Source organism: Salmo trutta, chromosome 31 (genome assembly GCF_901001165.1).
Source record: "Salmo trutta chromosome 31, fSalTru1.1, whole genome shotgun sequence".
Lineage (NCBI taxonomy): Eukaryota > Metazoa > Chordata > Actinopteri > Salmoniformes > Salmonidae > Salmo > Salmo trutta.
Genome location: NC_042987.1, coordinates 5,278,490 through 5,301,390, shown reverse-complemented (window position 1 = coordinate 5,301,390; position 22,901 = coordinate 5,278,490). Strand labels below are relative to the sequence as shown.

The 22,901-nt window shown below is 42.1% G+C and overlaps 1 protein-coding gene across 1 annotated transcript in view; it reads left to right on the top strand.

Annotated features, from left to right (window-relative positions):
- Positions 1–7,143, top strand: part of zbtb46 (zinc finger and BTB domain containing 46) — a 105,517-nt gene extending 98,374 nt beyond the window's left edge. The window contains exons 5-6 of the mRNA XM_029724952.1: positions 1,226–1,401; positions 2,495–7,143. Coding sequence (XP_029580812.1) covers positions 1,226–1,401; positions 2,495–2,935 — 617 coding nt within the window. The 3' untranslated portion in view covers positions 2,936–7,143. The remainder of the gene's footprint in view (positions 1–1,225; positions 1,402–2,494) is intronic.
- The last annotated feature ends 15,758 nt before the right edge of the window (positions 7,144–22,901 follow it).

The window sequence follows — 22,901 nt, the reverse complement described above, 5'->3', positions numbered from 1 at the left end:
TTCGCTCCAACCCTGTTTCTGGAGAGATATGCCGTCCTGTAGGTTTCGCTCCAACCCTGTTTCTGGAGAGCTATGCCGTCCTGTAGGTTTCGCTCCAACCCTGTTTCTGGAGAGCTATGCCGTTCTGTAGGTTTCGCTCCAACCCTGTTTCTGGAGAGCTATGCCGTCCTGTAGGTTTCGCTCCAACCCTGTTTCTGGAGAGCTATGCCGTCCTGTAGGTTTCGCTCCAACCCTAATCTAGTGCACCTGATTGTAATAATTAGCTGGTCAATAAGATGAAGGTCAGTTACAGCTGGGATTGGGGAGAAAACATAAAGGAGGGTAGCACCCCAGGAACAGAGTTGGAGAGCCCTGCTGTAGAAGCTGAAAATCAACAGGATGGTATTACTTATTATGTACTGTCCCCCTTTTACCTGACTTCACCGCTGTAAGTATCTAGTAAGTTCTCAAACTCACGTGTGTTGGTCTGTACAGTACCTGATTCCTACTGTGGGTTACCTGTTATATGTAATGTGTAGATATAGAGCTATCATAGCCCCCAAGCCCTGCTGTAATCTCTCTCTATCATCGCTCACCCCCTTTTACCTTTGTATGTATGTAGTTTGTCATTATTCTGTACCTGACCTCACTATTATGTAATGTGGAGATGTAGCTCTATTGTAGGTCTTTATCCAAGCCTTACTGTATTGTTCTCTCTCTCCTCTCTCTCGTTGTCTCTCTCTGTCTATCTCTCTCTCCCTCTCTCTCTCTCTCTGTCTCTCTCTGTCTCTCTCTGTCTCTCTCCTCTCTTCCTCTCTCTCTCCTCTCTCTCTCTCTGTCTCTCTTCCTCTCTCTCTGTCTCTCTCCTCTCTCGTCTCTACTCTCTCCTCGCTCCTCTCTCTCTCTGTCTCTCTCTGTCTCTCTCTCTCTCCTCTCAATCCTCTCTCTCCTCTCTCTTTCTCTCAGATGTCTTTTTTGTTTGATCCAATAGACTAGTCACTGCCATTTAGGTTGGCATCAGAGTTGGTAATACACTCTAATGTTAAATATAGGTTGGCAGTGTCTTTTAAACCTGTGTCTTTGATCAATTGAATCTCACTTAAATTGCACTTGTGGTATTTTTTTAATCTAACTGATGTAAAAGTTTTAAATCCTTTGAATGAACTTTAAACAAACTGTGGTTTAACTCACGTAGACTAGATGCAAACTAATCCCTCTCTCTGTCTCTCTCTCTCTCTCTCTACAGTGAATGACTTCACAGTCATCCGTAAGAAGTTTAAGTGCCCCTACTGTAGTTTCTCTGCCATGCACCAGTGCATCCTGAAGAGGCACATGCGCTCCCACACTGGCGAGAGGCCCTACCCCTGTGAGATCTGTGGCAAGAAGTTCACCAGGAGGGAGCACATGAAGAGACACACACTGGTGAGAGTAGTGCAGTAGCAGACAGTCACCACCGGGGTACAGCAGTGAGCTGAGTCACTCACTGGCCATGCTGTTCCCTTAAAAAAACGCCTTTAGGCACAGGTCTAGTACCAGTTCAGCTTCTCTTAATCCTAACTTTAAGTATATGGGGGGAAAACTGCTAAATGTACCTTTGAGTTAAAAGTAATTATATTTCGCAATGAAAGTACTGGATGAGTTAAATTAAATCTAAAAGTAACGTTTTAGCCCTGCTCCTTCTTTTTTCCTGCTCCCTTGCTTCTCTACTGCAGACACACACACACACAAACACAAACACGCACACAATCTGGAGAGGCCAAAGAAATGAGCTGTGGTTAGAGCCAGGTGAAAGCCAGAGCAGAGCAGCATATAGTACCACTCAGCTGCTGTGCTCAGGGGAGAGGAGTTCAGAGAGCAGAGAAACATCCACTATGACTACAGGCCAGCCCAGCGGGAGTCAGGAAGAGATTGGAGGAGGGGAGGGTTAAGGACTATTACTGGCCCAGGCTTTGAGCTCCCATGGTTTTGCTATGCCAGAGGATAGCATATAGAGAGGCTTCGGCCAACATCTGTGCTGGATGCCATGTTTCTGCGTTCTTGGCTGTTTCTGCATTTAACAATGCTACCTCACTGTTGTTTGACAAGACAACAATTTGACTTGAGCAGAAACAGGCTGACTCATGTTATTTCCTTTGAGCATTCCAGTCTGTCCATCTCAGTTGGTAAGCTTGGTTTAGACTTCTGCATTCTTAAGGCTAGAAGTGTGTGTGAAAGTTGTGTGTGTTAATGCTGTGTGTCTCTCCTACAGGTCCACAGTAAGGATATAAGTGTGTGTTAATGCTGTGTGTCTCTGCTACAGGTCCACAGTAAGGATAGTAGTGTGTGTGTTAATGCTGTGTGTCTCTCCTACAGGTCCACAGTAAGGATAGTAGTGTGTGTGTGTTAATGCTGTGTGTCTCTCCTACAGGTCCACAGTAAGGATAGTAGTGTGTGTGTTAATGCTGTGTGTCTCTCCTACAGGTCCACAGTAAGGATAGTAGTGTGTGTGTGTTAATGCTGTGTGTCTCTCCTACAGGTCCACAGTAAGGATAAGAAGTATGTGTGTAAGATCTGCAGCCGGGTCTTCATGTCGGCAGCCAGTGTCGGAATCAAACACGGCTCCCGTCGCCATGGCGTCTGCGCTGACTGTTCCGGGCGGGGCATGGCCGCGTTATTGGACCACAACGGGGAAGTGGGCGGAGACCTCTCCCCAGAGGACGAGCTGTATCCCGGCGACCACCGTTTCCCTGATGACCAGACAGAGTGCGACGGTGACGGAGAGGAAGAGGTGATGACGGAAGGGGATGGAGAGATAATAGGAGAGGTGGAGGAGAAGGGAAGGAAGTGGAAGGATGACTCAGGGATGATGACGGCGGGAGACGGGGCGATGGACAATGACAAGGAGGAGAGCAATGACTCTGTGCCAGAGCGGGTGCAGCACAACGGGAGCGAGAAGGATTTCGGTTGGATCTCTTAGGATCCCATGGGATCATTTAGGATCTATTGTGGATCTGTTGAAATGTCTCAGGCAGAGACAGCTCTCTTTACCCATGTTCATGGGCAGGCCTTCCTCTGAGTGGGCTATGCGGGCGATACATGACAATGATCTAAATTGACAGGTGCCACACACACAAGCTGAGCCCTGTGCTGATGATTGCCATGGAGAGCGATTGAGAGAAGAGAGTCCCTTTCTGCTCACCACCTTTCTTTCCTCTTTAGGTTTGCTTTTTTCTTGTTTCTGATGAGGACCAGACCAGAGTCTGTCCATTGGTTTAGTTGTTCACCTATGTCACACTGGGACCAATGAGGACTTATTAAACGGTCTTGGGTGATGTTGGACTGTGGCCATTTGTGGTCTCAGTCGCCATTGACATGACGGATTGTTAACGGTTTGGAAAAATGCCAAGGTGGTGTCTTGTTGCCATGCAGTCCTATTTGGGGACAGTCTATACATTTTTGGGACAATCTTTTACCTATTGCAAAGATGCACGCGTCAGTCATCGGTCGGCACATTGTCTCCTGCAGAGTGAAACTGCCACAGACTTGCACTTTAACGTCGACTAGAATCCTGTCAATGCCCACAGCCCGTGGTTTACATTTTCAATCTGATTTGAACTACACAACTTGGTGACCGCACCTACCTTTAAGGATATATTGTATGTCCTCATGACTGTTATATATGGATATTAGTATGCTTGTGCTGTAGTTTGCTGATTATATAGCCTTTCAATGGGTTCTTTCTCCTCCACTTAAGTTATCATGTGTTTTTGTTGAGCTGTGGTGAGAATTATGAAAGGTTGAGCAAATGTACATACAAACAAGCCACAGGAATTATAGTAGATTGAGGGAGAGTTGAAGGTTGAGAGAGAGAAAGGGGGCGTTAGAAATGGGAGGAGAGAGTGAACACTATGCAGGAACATAACCGATCAATCCAGATGTAAGTGTTCTTAATTCTCTACTTTCAGAGAGAGGATATCAAATCAAAGTTTTTGGGTCGCATACACAGTTTAATAGATGTTATAGCGGTGAAGCGAAATGCTTATGTTACTAGCTCCTAACAATGCAGTATATAGATCTCTACTTCAGATATTTACTCCCAGAATGAGAGGTTGTCTTGTCTGAGCAAAGGTGAAGAAATGCTTATTTGTGTACCATTTCCCTATACGACGAGTGGGCCGATAGAGGGGTGAGAGAGACAGACTACATACACAATGATGACGGGTCAAAACTCATGCCAAAACAATCACACTGTAAAATTATTCTACATGGCTTACACTGAGTCTCTCTTTCTCCTTCTCACCCATTCTGTCCTTCCAGCTCATGTTGTATCTCTGTGCAGACTCTTTAAAACCTTTGTTTAGTTATCATTTGTATATTTCACCATCAATACAGAATATGCACACTTTTACATCATAGTGGACCTTAAATGATGGTTCATCTTTCTTTTTGGTGAGGACATTTATTTCAGTTTGTATTTGTAAAGAAAAGGTCAGGCTTCTGCTTCAGTCCATCCAGAGAGTGGCCTGTTCTGTTGAGTGCTTTTATGACGCTTTCTTTTGTTTGAAAAGGTTATTTATTAAAATACATGTTTTTGTAGTGGAATTATTATACTATAAAGGCATTCCCTCCACTCTGTCTAATGCCTTCTGTGGGCACGGTGTGTGGATGTGTGTGTGTGTGTGTGTGTGTGCACGCACGCATGTGAGATGTGTATTGATTTTCTTCAGATTATTTCCTGTTATTTGACCATTTTGAGTCTTATTATGATGATCAGAAGTATGATTATTGTTGTTATGATTATTAAGTGCTGGATGCTAAGCTTTATTGTGTGTTTCTTTTTGATATTTTATATCTTGTATAAGGAAAGCTTTTATATTTGGTCTTGTTGTGGACAGCAAGCCATAAGGCTTTTCTGATTAGTTATATCGTGCCAGTTCTCTGCTTTTCTGTTGTATTTGGTTTTTACAGAGAAAGACAAATTAGAGGAACTTCTTGTAAGTTAGATATGGATCAGAACTTACTGTGTGTATGGTATGGCACATGCTTCTATATTACTAACATAAACTAATTCATTAACATTATACCAAAAACAATCTAATACATTGTATCAAGTGCTTTTGTTTCAACTGTGCGTGTGCAGGTGCAAATATTTTCAATTGATTGTGGTGTAATCATTTTGTTTGGATGTAGTTATTTAGTTTATTTGTTAATATTTTTCAGTTTGTATACATATGATATATGAAGAGCCTTGTGACCTGCTGGACATTGCATTTATAACCCTTTTTCTTTATTGTCCTTGTTGCCCTGGTTTCCAAAGGTGTGTTCTACTGTATATCCTAAACATAAACCCAATTCCAAATCTATCCCTGGCCCCAACCCCTATATACTTTTTGTAGGTCTGAAATGATCGGACCGGTGTACATATTCTATATTTCAACTTGGCCTATCAAAGGGCAAGGTCCTTCCAGACCTACAAGACATGTTTTGGAGTGCCTGGATGCTACAAGGGAAAGGAAACAGAGTGAGCCACAATGTTGGCTCTGGGAATTGTAGTTGGTTTGCCGGAGGTGGTAGCAAACATACCATCTGCCACACTTCAATTTCCATCTGTCCCAATGCTAAACACTGTATCCAACGAACACCCCTCTGCTGTATGTTTGATTTCACTGATTGGAAATGCCTTCTCCATGTGTGGTAACTAGCTTTATTTAAGTTGCATTATTTGAATTTAACCCATCCATCACCAATCTCTATCTGTTGAAGTTTTCAGAAAGAAAACGAATGACGTTGGGTGGATATGTTCAATGTTAATGGCCGAATATAATGGGAAGAAGTGCAGTGTATTTGGAAGAAGCGCAGTGTATTTGGAAGAAGTGCAGTGTATTTGGAAGAAGTGCAGTGTATTTGGAAGAAGTGCAGTGTATTTGGAAGAAGTGCAGTGTATTTGGAAGAAGCGCAGTGTATTTGGAAGAAGCGCAGTGTATTTGGAAGAAGCGCAGTGTATTTGGAAGAAGTGCAGTGTATTTGGAAGAAGTGCAGTGTATTTGGAAGAAGTGCAGTGTATTTGGAAGAAGTGCAGTGTATTTGGAAGAAGTGCAGTGTATTTGGAAGAAGTGCAGTATCTGTGATATTTCTCTGTCATCCACCCAGTGCTTTTCCAGTCCAGACTCCTGTGAACACAGATATTTTTACCCACTTTAGTTCTCTTCTCATCATCACCTGCCTGCCTGTGTCTTCTTCTTCCTCGTCTTGGGTTGTAATTCAGGAAATATTTGCCGTCCAATCCCCTCAACAATGTGCCTCGATTTGTTTTACCGGTGTGTGCGTGGGTGTGCCTGCATGGGTGTGTGTGTTTCAAGAGAAACGGAAATCATAAATTTTATCTCAATCACAGAGGTGCAAAAAGTTGAGACATAAAAATGCAGCTATATGTTTCTGACTGTGTTTATTAATCCGTTGTGCCCTGGTTTTATGGTCTTAACTGCACGTCTTTGTTCATTTGTCATACCAAAGTCTCTAACATCCGCACACACCTGGTTCATTTCACACCATGAACAACTGGAAGTGTTTGCTTTTCAGAAGATGAATATGGCAATTCCTTTCTTAGATGTGTACAAAATTGAAATCCTGATTTAGCCTGTATAGCTTGATTCATATGTGCAAATCACAAAGCCATAGACATGGTTATATGTAGAGTATACTATATTTCAAAATTCTTACTTTTTATTTTAGACTCTGTTCTTTACTAAGAGTGATGTGTTCATATATATATATATAAATTGATATTACTATTATATATTATTTATTTTCTCTCACGTTTCGCAAAGTGTCTTTCATTTGTAAAGTGAGATGCTTGAAACTTTACGGTTCTTTGTTGGGAATATTGTTCAATATGATACTAACTTTATATTGATTATCATAAACCTGTGTTTGTAACGAAGATGTGTTGAATAATCAAAACTTGGTTCTGTTTGGGAGGATTAAAGTGGGAAGATTTTCTGTATAGTACTGATCCCTTGAGCGTTTTTATAGCCAAACATGAACTTCCCTACCGTCCCGTTGTGAGGGCTAGCCTAAAGGGCTAACCCAGGCCTCTTTCTAACTTCATGTTTAGTGGAATTAGCTTGACTATTATTTGCAAAACAAATCAGTCTCAATAAATTTGGAAATTGCTGCTGAAAATAAGTTGTGTGTTGTACATTTTGTGTTCTTGTCAAACTCCACTGTATGATTTCTACCTCAGTGCTGTAATACACCCGTTCTTCACGAGGGAAAAGTAGGCTTTACAACAATGAAGGTGTAGGTTGATCTTGGGTTAGTTTCACATTTTCCCCACTGATGGCCAAGGTTAGAATTAGGGGAGGGAAGCTGATCCTAGATCTGTACCTAGCAGAAACGACACACACACCAAGGGAGAAATGTGGTGTAGATACTGGGGGGACGAACATTAGATGGGGGGTCCTCCCCCATTTTTTGTTGACATTAAAAATGCATTTCCTGAAATTCTACACAGTTTTGCATATTATGCCTCTCTTGATGGGTATTTTGAGGGGTATATATGAAGGGATATTTTGAAAACACAGTACAAGTGGAAGGATAAATGGAGGATAAGTTATTACAAAAATTAGACAAACGATGAAGACCGAGTTGTATTATAATGATGCACACATGCATATTTATTTATATTTATTATAACGATGCACATTAATATTTACATGTAAAAAGTTCTTGCAATTCTACAGTTTGACATGACTTTATGGCCTCTGTTGAGGGGTATTATGAAAACAGTATAAATCCCTATCATCAATGAAAGTATCTCAAGGCAAATATTTGGAAGACACAAAAGATGAAGACAGAGTACTATTATAATGATGCACATAGGATATTATCTACAAAGTTGATCACACATTGACTATCACGTTTTGCAGTTTCCATAGTATACAGGTGGAAGACATACACTTGGGGGGCTGAGCTGAAATATACCTTCCAGTATATTTAGAGTCCTGATATGCAGTCTAACAAACAGCTGTCATTTAAGACAATAGTTAAAGGTGGCTTTTAGATATTTCACTTAATAGTAAATAAATATGGTCACTGGCACACCTAAAGGTTCAGTGTGGTTTGAGTTGAACTAAGGACTGGCGATGGAACAGTTCTTGTGCTGATGTTGCTTCCAGAGGCAGTTTGGAACTCGGTAGTGAGTGTTGCATCCGAGGACAGACGATTTTCAGCACTTGGCGGTCCCGTTCTGTGAGCTTGTGTGGCCTACCACTTCGCGGCTGAGCTGTTGTTTCACCTAGACATAACCAAATCTACTAATTTGAAGTGGTGTCTACATACTGTATATAGTGTATGTACCTGTATTTGTAGCTGTCTAAGTATAGAGAAGACACTGTCAACTGTACATGCTTGGGAATTTGGTTCAGGGTGCTACAGTGCCATTAACAGCATCTGTACATTGTTAGCTAAAGGCTAAGTTAGTGTGGAACTGGAATGTCATGTGATATGTATAGGCCGTTTACTGTGATCCACCCATACCTGTATTCTAATTGGCTCCTGTATTAGAGCAAGAGCTTCTGGGTAGAAGACCAGTCCGGGCTGCTATGACGTAGTGTCTGGGTGTGCCGTCTCATCATTAAAGTTTACAGTTTAATGCACATTGTGTCAGACCTACAACCCACAGCCTTACATTAGCTTAATGGTTACAGACATATTCAACACTGTACCAATACGGACTCCCGTATTACCAATGACCAGGAAACAAATGTCATTTTAGAACTATACTTTAGTTGTTAGTGTTCACTAAGGCTGAAGCTGCTATGTGCTAATGCTACAAAGGTGTCTTTACTGGGAAATTAACCTGTGAATGAAATATTTCAGTTGATGACTGCATGGTCTGTTTCATCACAGTGTGAGAACCTCTGTTATACACTATGCCTCCTGGTGTCAATGTGGTTGTCCCACCTAGCTATCTGGAGATGAATGTACTGACTATGACTGGTCCACCTAGCTATCTGAAGATGAATGTACTGACTATGACTGGTCCACCTAGCTATCTGGAGATGGATGTACTGACTATGACTGGTCCACCTAGCTATCTGAAGATGAATGTACTGACTATGACCGGTCCACTTAGCTATCTGGAGATGAATGTACTGACTATGACTGGTCCACCTAGCTATCTGGAGATGAATGTACTGACTATGACTGGTCCACCTAGCTATCTGGAGATGAATGTACTGACTATGACTGGTCCACCTAGCTATGTGGAGATGAATGTACTGACTATGACTGGTCCACCTAGCTATCTGGAGATGAATGTACTGACTATGACTGGTCCACCTAGCTATCTGAAGATGAATGTACTGACTATGACTGTGATATGTGGTTGTCTCACCTAGCTATCTGGAGATGAATGTACTGACTATGACTGGTCCACCTAGCTATGTGGAGATGAATGTACTGACTATGACTGGTCCACCTAGCTATCTGGAGATGAATGTACTGACTATGACTGGTCCACCTAGCTATCTGGAGATTAATGTACTGTCTATGACTGGTCCACCTAGCTATCTGGAGATGAATGTACTGACTATGACTGGTCCACCTAGCTATCTGGAGATGAATGTACTGACTATGACTGGTCCACCTAGCTATCTGGAGATGAATGTACTGACTATGACTGGTCCACCTAGCTATGTGGAGATGAATGTGCTGACTATGACTGGTCCACCTAGCTATCTGGAGTTGAATGTACTGACTATGACTGGTCCACCTAGCTATCTGGAGATGAATGTACTGACTATGACTGGTCCACCTAGCTACATGAAGATGAATGGACTGACTATGACTGTGATATGTGGTTGTCCCACATAGCTATCTGGAGATGAATGTACTGACTGACTGGTCCACCTAGCTATCTGAACATGAATGCACTGACTAAGTCGCTCTGGATAAAAGCGTCTGCTAAATGACTAAAATGCTAAATGTAAATGTAAGTGGTATCTTGTGAGCTGGATAAGGAGGAAATCATTTGAATCGTGTAACCGACTGCTGCTTTGACATGCACCTGTTGCTGCAGATCGAAGGCCGCTGGTCTGGACCTGACTGGTCTCAGGTTGGCTCTAACCTGTGCTGTCTGTCCGATACGGTTTCTTCTTTAAAACCATATTTGGATATCCTGTGGCCTTTTCATGTTATTTTCCCCCTAATGTCTCCCTAAAGAATAAATACAAGTTATTCAGTATTATACTTAATTATATTGAGTGCATTCGGAAATTATTCAGGCACCTTGAGGTTTTCCATGTTTTTTTTTTACGGTACAGCCTTATTCCATTTAATGGATTCAATTGTTTTTTCCCACATCAATATGCACACAAAATCCCATATTGACATTTTAATTAATTAATTAATTAATATTTTTATGGGAAATGTACATTCACATTTACATAAGTATTCAGAAAAGTACTCAGTACTTTGTAATAAGTACTCAGTAATAAGTACTCTGTAATAAGTACTCAGTACTTTGTTAACTCTAGGGGCTAGGGGGCAGTATTTTCACGGCCGGATGAAAAACGTACCCAATTTAAACAGGTTACTACTCTGGCCCAGAAAATATAATATGCATATTATTAGTAGATTTGGATATAAAACACTCTGAAGTTTCTAGAACTGTTTGAATGGTGTCTCTAAGTAAAACAGAACTCATATGGCAGGCAAAAACCTGAGAAAAAATACAAGCAGGAAATGAAAATCTTGTGGCTGTACTATTTTCGAGTCATTGCCAATGGAACACACAGGGACAAAGGATTCATTTTGCACTTCCTATGGCTTCCACTAGATGTCAACAGTCTTTATAAAGTTGTTTGAAGCGTCTATGATGAACAGAGACCGGATGAGAAGGAAGGGAAGTTGATGTCCCTGGGATGTCGTCCCTTCATTATTGCGCATTCATGCTCATTCATGTGAGATGAGACCTTGTATTCCAAACGTTTTTCAAGACACAGGAAAGGTCCGGTTGAAATATTACTGATGTTTCACGTTAAAAATGGCCCTAAAGATTGATGCTAAACAACGTTTGACATTATTGAACAAACGTAAATAGATTTTTTTTTTTACTTTTCGTTGTGACTTTTCCCTCCCGCACCCTACATTTTGAGTAGCCTACTGAACGCGCTAACAACACGGAACAACATGGAGTTATTTGGACATAAATTATGAACTTCATCGAAAAAAACAACATTTGTTGTGGACCTGGGATTCCTGGAAGTGCCTTCTGATGAAGATTATTAAAGGTAAGGGAATATTTCTAATGTTATTTATGATTTTAGATGATTCCAACATGGCGGCTATCTGTATTGCGTAGTGTATTTTTCTGAGCAGAGTACCCAGATTATTGCAAAGCGTGCTTTCCCAGTAAAGTTATTTTGAAATCTGTCAATGCGGTTGCATTCAGGAGATGTTAATCTATAATTCTTTGAATAACAGTTTAATACTTTAACCACGTTTTATAATGAGTATTATTTGTAAATTAACTGGCAGTTTTGGGGAGACACATTTTCTCAACGACACGCGCCGATGTAAAATGCTGTTTTTGGATATAAATATGAACTTGATAGAACAAAAAATGCATGTATTGTCTAACATAATGTCCTAGGAATGTCATCTGATGAAGATTGTCAAAGGTTAGTGCATAATTTTAGCTGGTTTTCTGCTTTTGGTGACGCCTGTCCTTGAATTGAAAATGGCTGTGTGTACTTTTTTGGCTATGTACTCTCCTAACATAATCTAACTTTATGCTTTCGCCGTAAAGCCTCTTTGAAATTGGACAATGTAGTTGGATTAAGGAGATGTTTATCTTTCAAATGGTGTAAAATAGGTGATTGTTTGAGAAATTGAAATTATTAGATTTTTGCTGTTTTGAATTTTGCGCCATGCTAGCAATCCCGTCAGTGGGATTCTATCCCCAATTAAAACACTTTTGGCAGTGATTACAGTATCGAGTCTTCTTGGGTATGACACTACATGCTTGACACACCTGTATTTGGGGAGATTCTCCCATTCTTCTCTGAAGATTCTCTCAAGCTGTCAGGTTGGATGGGGAGTGTCGCTGCACAGCTATTTTCAGGTCTCTCCAGAGATGTTCGATCGGGTTCAAGTCCGGGCACTGGCTAGGCCACTCAAGGACATTCAGAGAATTGTCCCAAAGCCACTCCTGCATAGCCTTGGCTGTGTGCTTAAGGTCGTTGTCCTGTTGAAAGGTGAACCTTCACCCCAGTCTGAGGTTGTGAGTGCTCTGAAGCATATTTCAATCAAGGATCTCTCTGTACTTTGCTCCGTTCATCTTTCCCTCGATCCTAACTAGTCTCCCAGTTCCCTGTAGGGATGGTGCCAGGTTTTCTCCAGACGTGACACTTGGAATTCAGGCCAAAGAGTTCAATGTTGGTTTCATCAGACCAGAGAATCTTGTTTCTCATGGTCTGAGAGTCTTTAGGTGCCTTTTGGCAAACTCCAAGAGGGCTGTCAACTGCCTTTTACTGAGGATTGGCTTCCGTCTGGCCACTCTACCATAAAGGCCTGATTGGTGGAGTGCTGCAGAGATGGTTGTCCTTCTGGAAGGTTCTCCTATCTCCACAGAGAAACTCTGGAGCTCTGTCAGAGTGACCATTGGGTTCTTGGTCACCTACCTGACCAAGGCCCTTCTCCCCGATTGCTCAGTTTGGCTGGGCGGCCAGCTCTAGGAAGAGCTTCTTCCATTTAAGAATGATGGAGACCACTGTGTTTTTTAGGACCTTCAATGCTGCAGACATTTTTTGGTACCATTCCCCAGATCTGTGCTTCAACACAATTCTGTCTCGGAGCTCTACGGTCAATTCCTTCAACCTCATCGCTTGGTTTTTGATCTGATATGCACTGTCAACTGGGGGACCTTGTAAAGACAGGTACATTTGAAATCGGAAGTTCACATACACTTACAGTTGAAGTCGGAAGGTTACATACACTTAGGTTGGAGTCATTAACCTGTTTGGGCTAGGGGGCAGTATTGAGAATTTTGGAAAAAATATGTGCCCATTTTTAACTGCCTCCTACACCAACTCAGAAGCTAGAATATGCATATTATTGTTCAGGTTTGGATAGAAAACACTCTGAATTTTCTAAAACTGTTTGAATGGTGTCTGTGAGTATAACAGAACTCCTATGGCAGGCAAAAACCTGACAAGGTTTCATGCAGGAAGTACTCTGTCTGACAAGGAGTCGTGCGTCTTGCATCTGTTTATTGAAAAGTAAGGATCTTAGCTGTAACGTGACAATTCCCAGGGCTCCGATAGGCTCTCAGAACCCGGGAAATACCTGAAGGTTGACGAGGCAGCCTCAGGCTGAAACACATTATCGCTTTTGGTAAGTGGCGGATCAGAGGACCTTTGAATGAGGCGCATGCACGATTCGCTCCTGAGGAGAAATTTAATTCGGCTGTTTAGGCTCAATGCATATTCCCGGTCGGAATATTATCGCTTTTCTACGAGATAAATGGCATAAAAATTGGTTTTAAACAGCGGTTGACATGCTTCGAAGTACGGTAATGGAATATTTAGACATTTTTTGTCACGCCAATGCGCCATGCGCGAGACCGTGATGTAGCATTCTGATAGTGTCTAGAACTCACGAACAAAACGTCGCTGTTTGGATATAACGATGGATTATTTGGGACCAAACCAACATTTGTTATTGAAGTAGAAGTCCTGGCAGTGTATTCTGACGAAGAACAAGCAAGGTAAGAACATTTTTCTTATAGGAAATGTGATTTTGGTGGAGGCTGACCTGGGTGGGTGTCTAAATAGCTAGCCCTGTGATACCGGGCTATGTACTTAGATTATTGCAAAATGTGCTTCATCCGAAAAGCTATTTTAAAATCGGACATATCGAGTGCATAGAGGAGTAATGTATCTATAATTCTTAAAATAATTGTTATGCTTTTTGTGAACGTTTATCGTGAGTAATTTAGCAAACTGTTAGTAAATTCCCCGGAAGTTTGCGGGGGTTATGCTTTTTCTGAACGTCACATGCTAATGTAAAAAGCTGTTTTTTGATATAAATATGAACTTGATTGAACAGACATGCATGTATTGTATAACACAATGTCCTAGGTGTGTCATCTGATGAAGATCATAAAAGGTTAGTGCTGCATTTAGCTGTGGTTTGGGTTTATGTGACATGATATGCTAGCTTGAAAAATGGGTGTCTGATTATTTCTGGCTGGGCACTCTGCTGACATAATCTAATGTTTTGCTTTCGTTGTAAAGCCTTTTTGAAATCGGACAGTGTGGTTAGATTAACGAGATTCTTGTCTTTAAATAGCTGTAAAATAGTCATATGTTTGAGAAATTGAAGTAATAGTATTTCTAACGATTCAAAAATCGCGCCACTGGATTTCAGTGGCTGTTACGTAGGTGGGACGACATCGTCCCACATGCGCCAGAGAGGTTAAAACCCAGTTTTCAAGCACTCCACAAATTTCTTGTTAATAAACTATAGTTTTGGCAAGTCGGTTAGGACATCTACTTTGTGCATGACACAAGTAATTCTTCCAACAATTGTTTACAGATGATTTCACTTATAATTCACTGTATTACAATTCCAGTGGGTCAGAAGTTTACATAAACTAAGTTGACTGTGCCTTAAAACAGCTTGGAAAATTCCAGAAAAATTATGTTATGGCTTTAGAAGCTTCTGATAGCCTAATTGAGATATTTTGAGTCAATTGGAGTTGTACCTGTGGATGTATTTCAAGGCCTACCTTCAAACTCAGTGCCTCTTTGCTTGACATCATGGGAAAATCAAAAGAAATCAGCCAACGAAAAAATTGTCAACCTCCACAAGTCTGGTTCATCCTTGGGAGCAATTTCCAAACGCCTGAAGGTACCACGTTCATCTGTACAAACAATAGTACGCAAGTACAAACACCATGGGACCACGCAGCCGTCATACCGCTCAGGAAGGAGACGCGTTCTGTCTCCTAGAGATGAACGTACTTTGGTGCGAAAAGTGCAAATCAATCCCAGAACAACAGAAAATGACCTTGTGAAGATGCTGGAGGAAGCAGGTACAAATGATCTATATCCACAGTAAAACCAGTCCTATATCGACATAACCTGACAGGCTGCTCGGCAAGGAAGAAGCCACTGCTCCAAAACCGCCATAAAAAAAGCCAGACTACGGTTTGCAACTGCACATGGGGACAAAGATGGTACTTTTTGGAGAAATGTCCTCTGGTCTGATGAAACAAAAACAGAACTGTTTGGCCATAATGACCATCGTTATGTGTGGAGGATAAAGGGGGAGGATTGCAAGCAGAAGGACACCATCCCAACTGTGAAGCACGAGGGTGGCAGCATCATGTTGTGGGGGTGCTTTGCTGCAGGAGGGACTGGTGCACCTCACAAAATAGATGGCATCATGAGGGATGGAAAATTATGTGGATATATTGAAGCAACATCTCAAGACATCAGTCAGGAAGTTAAAGCTTGGTCGCAAATGGGTCTTCCAAATGGACAATGACCCCAAGCATACTTCTAAAGTTGTGGCAAAATGGCTTAAGGACAACAAAGCCAAGGTATTAGAGTGGCCATCACAAAACCCTGACCTCAATCCTATAGAAAATGTTTGCACAGAACTGAAAAAGTGTGTGCGAGCAAGGAGGCCTACAAACCTGACTCAGTTACACCAGCTCTGTCAAGAGGAATGGGCCAAAATTCACCCAACTTATTGTGGGAAGCTTGTGGAAGGGTACCCGAAACGTTTGACCCAAGTTAAACAATTTAAAGGCAGGGCTACCAAATACTAATTGAGTGTATGTACATTGCTGACCCACTGGGAATGTAGTGGAAGAAATGAAAGCTGAAATAAATAATTCTCTCTACTATTATTCTGACATTTCACATTCTTAAAATAAAGTGGTGATCCTAACTGACCTAAAACAGGGAATTATTAGTCGGATTAAATGTCAGGAATTATGAAAAACTGAGTTAAAATGTATTTGGCTATCCAAATAATGTCCAATCAATTGAATTTAGCACAGGTGGACAGACTCCAATCAAGTTGTAGAAACATCTCAAGGATGATCAATGGGAACAGGATGCACCTGAGCTCAATTTCGAGTCTCATAGCAAAGTGTCTGAATACTTATGTAAATAAGATATTTTAGTTTTTTTATTTAAATACATTTGCAGAAAATTTCTAAGAATTTGTTTTCGTTTCGTCATTATGGGGTATTGTGTATAGATTGAAGAGGAATTATCTTTATTTTATCCATTTTAGAATAAGGCTGCAACCTAACAAAATGTGGAAAAAGGGGGTCTGAAAACTTTCCGAAGACCCTGTATTTGCATTTTCCACATTTTGTTACGTTCTAAAATTTATTAAATTAAATGTTTTCCTCATAAAACTACACACAATACGCAACAATTTCAACAAATTTACTGAGTTCATATAAGGAAATCAGTAGTTGAAATAAATTCATTACGCCCTGATCTATGGATTTCACATGACTTGGCAGGGGTGTAGACATGGGTGGGCCTGGGAGGACATAGGCCCACCCACTGGGGAGCCAGGCCAAGCCAATCCGAATGAATTTTTCCCCACAAAATGCTTTATTACTGACAGAAATACTCCTCGGTTTCATCAGCTGTCTTGTTGGATGGTCTCAGACGATCCCGCATGTAAAGAAGCCGGATGTGGAAGTCCTGAGCTGGCGTGGTTACATGTGGTCTGCGGTTGTGAGGCTGGTTGGACGTACTCCCAAATTCTCAAAAACGACCTGGCTTATGGTAGTGAATTTAAATTTAAATTCTCTGGCAACAACTCTGGTGAACATTCCTTCAGTCAGCATGACAATTGCACGCTCCCTCAAAACTTGAGAAACCTGTGGCTTTGTGTTGTGTGGTCTTTTTTTGTCCCCAATACAAGGTGCATCTGTGTAATGACCGTGCTGTTTAATCAGCTTCTTCATATGCCACACCTGTCAGGTGGATGGATTATCTTGGCAAAGGAGAAATGCTCACTAACAGGGATGTAAACAAATTTGTGCACCAAATTGGAGAGAAATAAGCTTTTTGTGTTATATGGAAAAATTAATGGAATCTTTTTTTTAGCTCATGAAACATTGGACCAACAGTTTACATGTTGTATTCGGCCAATAATCTAAAGTGCAATACATACATGCATACAAATACTCAGGCCAGGTTAGCTAACCATGGTAGCTAGCTTGACTTTATATGTTTTGCAGTGACCTTTGCTCAATTGAATGTCAGCTGCCATTAAAGCTACAATATGTAACTTTTTGGGCAACCTGGCCAAATTCACATAGAAATTTGAATTATAGATATGTCATTCCCATTGAAAGCAAAGCTAAGAAGCTGTAGATCTGTTCTATGTGCGCCAGTTCTATGCTTCCTTTTGTTAAGTTTCATTTTTCTGTCTTTTACTTTCAGTTTTGTACACCAGCTTCAAATAGATGAAAATACAGTATGGGTTATTGAACATATATTTCACAGTGGTTTAGGTGGTACAATGATTCTCTACATTTTCTATGCTTGTCTTGTCACATGAACTAAAATTAGGTGAACTACTGGAATTTTTGAAATGGTGGAGCAATTGCTGCATAGTGCACCTTTAACTTACATAAAGCTACATTTAAGAGCTAACTTTATAGTCTGGTCTGATTAAAGGGACAATCCTTATGTAAATTACATATACCCATTGATTCTTGCAAAGAAGAGTTTATAGAAGGAACGTCAAAGTTTCAGGCTGCTGCACAGTCACTATGGAAACTCTAGTCTAGAGTGCCTGGTTAAATTTTAATTAGGATATTTTTTTCTCTCTTCATGTTTAAAGTAGTGAGAAACAAATGGAATTGTTGTCAAAAATATGTGAGTGAGCTTAATTTAGTATCATCCTAAATCGAAATAATAAATTATTTTATATAAGGCTAATTTCCCTATGGTGGACAGACCGTTTTATTACAATACACATGTAACAGTTGTTAAAGTACTGTGAATTTCACCAGGTTCATATATTAATATGGCATGTTGATTTGTTATTATGCATGTCTGCATCCTGGGAGTAGGGGAGTGTGTACTTATGTTTTGCCCTGCTTGCTCGTGCTCAAATCATTTTGATGCACTATGAGGGGTAGGCACGCTTTTTCTGTTGTCTTCAGAAAAGTTTGATTCTTTTAAGCACAGTCATACACACACTGTTTTGTTCATGAATAATGTTGTATATTTAGAGGTTACTCATAAGTGGATGGTATTGTTAAGATGCACTTGTAACTGTGCTTTTTAGGATGATATCAACATTCTGAAATACATTTTTAAATTATAATTTCTAAAGTGGAAGTTGGAAAAGTTATATTTGAGTGTTTCAGTGAATGGTTAGTGAGGGAGGCCCTGCTCTCTCGCTTCCCCAGTTGTTTAGTTAATTTTCATTCCAATCTCCTTTGCATTAGCGTAGCCTCTCCTGTAGCCTGTCAACTATGTGTCTGTCTATCCCTGTTCTCTCCTATCTGCACAGGCCACACAAACGCTTCACACCGCATGGCCGCTGCCACTCTAACCTGGTGGTCCCAGCGCGCACGACCCACGTGGAATTCCAGGTCTCCGGCAGCCTCTGGACCTGCCGGTCTGCGGCCAACAAGGCAGAGTTCATCTCAGCCTATGCTACCCTCCAGTCCCTCGACTTCCTGGCGCTGACGGAAACATGGATTACCACAGAAAACACTGCTACTCCTACTGCTCTCTCCTCGTCTGACCACGTGTTCTCGCATACCCCGAGAGCATCTGGTCATGGTGGTGGCACTGGAATCCTCATCTCTCCCAAGTGGACATTCTCTCTTTCTCCCCTGACCCATCTGTCTATCTCCTCCTTTGAATTCCATGCTGTCACAGTCACTAGCCCATTCAACCTTAATAACATCCTTATCATTTATCGCCCTCCAGGTTCCCTTGGAGAGTACATCAATGAGCTTGACGCCTTGATAAGTTCCTTTCCTGAGGATGGCTCACCCCTCACAATTCTGGGTGACTTTAACCTCCCTACGTCTACCTTTGACTCATTTCTCTCTGCCTCCTTCTTTCCACTCCTCTCCTCTTTTGACCTCACCCTCTCACCGTCCCCCCCCCTACTCACAAGGCAGGCAATACGCTTGACCTCATCTTTACTAGATGCTGTTCTTCTACTAATCTCACTGCAACTCCCCTCCAAGTCTCCGACCACTACCTTGTATCCTTTTCCCTCTCGCTCTCCTCCAACACTACTCACTCTGCCCCTACTCAGATGGTATTGCGCCGTTGCAACCTTCGCTCTCTCTCTCCTGCTACTCTATCCTCTTCCATCCTATCATCTCTTCCCTCTGCTCAATCCTTCTCCAACCAATCTCCTGATTATGCCTCCTCAACCCTCCTCTCCACCCTTTCTCTATGTCCCCTATCCTCCTGGCCGGCTCGGTCCTCCCCTCCTGCTCCGTGGCTTGACGACTCATTGCGAGCTCACAGAACAGGGCTCCGGGCAGCCGAGCGGAAATGGAGGAAAACTAGCCTCCCTGCGGACCTGGCATCTTTTCACTCCCTCCTCTCTACATTTTCTTCCTCTGTTCTGCTGCTAAAGCCACTTTCTACCACTCTAAATTCCAAGCATCTGCCTCTAACCCTAGGAAGCTCTTTGCCACCTTCTCCTCCCTCCTGAATCCTCCTCCCCTTCCCCCCCTCCTCCCTCTTTGCGGATGACTTCGTCAACCATTTTGAATAGAAGGTTGACGACATCCGATTCTCGTTTGTTAAGTCAAACGACACCGCTGGTCCTGCTCACATTGCCCTACTCTATGCTTTGACCTCTTTCTCCCTTCTCTCTCCATATGAAATCTTGCGACTTGTGATGGCCGGCCGCCCAACAACCTGCCCGCTTGACCCTATCCACTCCTCTCTTCTCCAGACCATTTCCGGAGACCTTCTCCCTTACCTCACCTCGCTCATCAACTCATCCTTGACCGCTGGCTACGTCCCTTCCGTCTTCAAGAGAGCGAGAGTTGCACCCCTTCTCAAAAAACCTATACTCAATCCCTCCGATGTCAACAACTACAGACCAGTATCTCTTCTTTCTTTTCTCTCCAAAACTCTTGAGCGTGCCGTCCTTGGCCAGCTCTCTTGCTATCTCTCTCAGAATTACCTTCTTGATCCAAATCAGTCAGGTTTCAGGACTGGTCATTCAACTGAGACTGCTCTTCTCTGTGTCACGTCGGCTCTCCGCACTGCTAAAGCTAACTCTCTCTCCTCTGCTCTCATCCTTCTAAACCTATCTGCTGCCTTTGATACTGTGAACCATCAGATCCTCCTCTCAGTTCTAGGCCCTCTCCTATTCTCGCTATACACCAAGTCACTTGGCTCTGTCATATCCTCACATGGTCTCTCCTATCATTGCTACGCAGACGACACACAATTAATCTTCTCCTTTCCCCCTTCTGATAACCAGGTAGCGAATCGCATCTCTGCATGTCTGGCAGACATATCAGTGTGGATGACGGATCACCACCTCAAGCTGAACCTCGGCAAGACGGAGCTGCTCTTCCTCCCAGGGAAGGACTGCCCGTTCCATGATCTCGCCATCACGGTTGACAACTCCATTGTGTCCTCCTCCCAGAGTGCTAAGAGCCCTGGCGTGACCCTGGACAACACCCTGTCGTTCTCCGCTAACATCAAGGCGGTGACCCGATCCTGTAGGTTCACGCTCTACAACATTCGCAGAGTACGACCCTGCCTTACACAGGAAGCGGTGCAGGTCCTAATCCAGGCACTTGTCATCTCCCGTCTAGATTACTGCAACTCGCTGTTGGCGGGGCTCCCTGCCTGTGCCATTAAACCCCTACAACTCATCCAAAACGCCGCAGCCCGTCTGGTGTTCAACCTTCCCAAGTTCTCTCACGTCACCCCGCTCCTCTGCACACTCCACTGGCTTCCAGTTGAAGCTCGCATCTGCTACAAGACCATGGTGCTTGCCTACGGAGCTGTGAGGGGAACGGCACCTCCGTACCTTCAGGCTCTGATCAGTCCCTACACCCAAAGAAGGGCACTGCGTTCATCCACCTCTGGCCTGCTCGCCTCCCTACCTCTGCGGAAGCACAGTTCCCGCTCAGCCCAGTCAAATCCCCCCACCCCACCAATTTGTAAGTCGCTCTGGATAAGAGCGTCTGCGAAATGATGTAAATGTAAATGTTAAATTGCTTAAAACAGATCAAAATCTTTGGTTTAGTACCTGTCTGTGTATGTCATAAACGCCAATTCGTAGTGGAACTAAGAACGCAGCTGTCATTTTCAGTCCACCATGGCAGGAAGAAGAAAAAAAAAACATCGATGAAGATTCGTTCAAATTATCCGGTCAAAAGTTTCCTTTTTCTTACCTCGTCACAAGCCAAAATAAGGTTGTTTTGTTCCAATACAAACATAAACAAACCATTTATATAACTGGAAAATGCAAACTAGCCTTTTAGTTTGTCTGCTGAAGTTAGTTAGCTAGCTAGCGCCACAGCATCATTTAGCTGGAGTTTGCCTACTTTATACCTAGTCCAGATGTTTTTTATATATAATCATTATAATACTGTAAAATGCCAGCCAACGGGAAAACCAGAAGGAATGCACCCTCTTTTCTTGTTCAAAGTCTTTTCTTGTTCAATCTGAGCTAGATTGACAGCGCTTTGACCCAATGAGAATGGGGGGCACCAAGGATCGCAGTGCGTCTGAATAGGATCGGACTAATGCATTTTGGGGCACCTACCTCCATTCTGCACATTAGGCCATGAGGCTGAGATTAGTTTTTTGACGGTTAAAAGCAAATTTACTGCAATTCAACACATTTTACCAGGGCTTATGAAACTTGCATATGGTATCTGGGGGGCCCCAACCTCCAGGGGCCCCAATCAATATATATTTTTTAAAATATGTATTTTTATTTTTAAGAAATTATTGAGGGGGACGAATCCACCTGTTCTAAATATTGGGGGTGGGAGCAATTTTGCCTATGACGAAAACACAGAGACACACACACACACACACAGAAGAAAGAGAAAGACTGAGAATACATATTCCATTCGTGTTTATTTTCTCTCTCTCACATTTACATCACCTGCCTTATTTTCAACATCATCTTCATGACATCAAGTCATCCATCCACTCGAGAACATGTCACAGACAGACATGAGCAATAAAACAAATCACTCTTCTGCACCACACATAATGAGAGAACATCAATCAATCAATCAATCAATCAATCAATCAACATGAACAAGATAATAAAGAAACAAAAATAAGGTCAGTTTCACTCCAGCCAACAATAAGGCTCAGTAAAGACATGGCACAGCAGGAGAAAAACATTTAGACAGTTAAAAAATAAAAAGAAAGACAAACAGATCAAAGACAGGTAAAACGGTGACAGAAAGACAAACAGATCAAAGACAGGTAAAACGGTGACAGAAAGACAAACAGATCAAAGACAGGTAAAACGGTGACAGAAAGACAAACAGATCAAAGACAGGTAAAACGGTGACAGAAAGACAAACAGATCAAAGACAGGTAAAACAGTGACAGAAAGACAAACGGATCAAAGACAGGTAAAACGGTGACAGAAAGACAAACAGATCAAAGACAGGTAAAACGGTGACAGAAAGACAAACAGATCAAAGACAGGTAAAACGGTGACAGAAAGACAAACAGATCAAAGACAGGTAAAACGGTGACAGAAAGACAAACAGATCAAAGACAGGTAAAACGGTGACAGAAAGACAAACAGATCAAAGACAGGTAAAACGGTGACAGAAAGACAAACAGATCAAAGACAGGTAAAACGGTGACAGAAAGACAAACAGATCAAAGACAGGTGAAACGGTGACAGAAAGACAAACG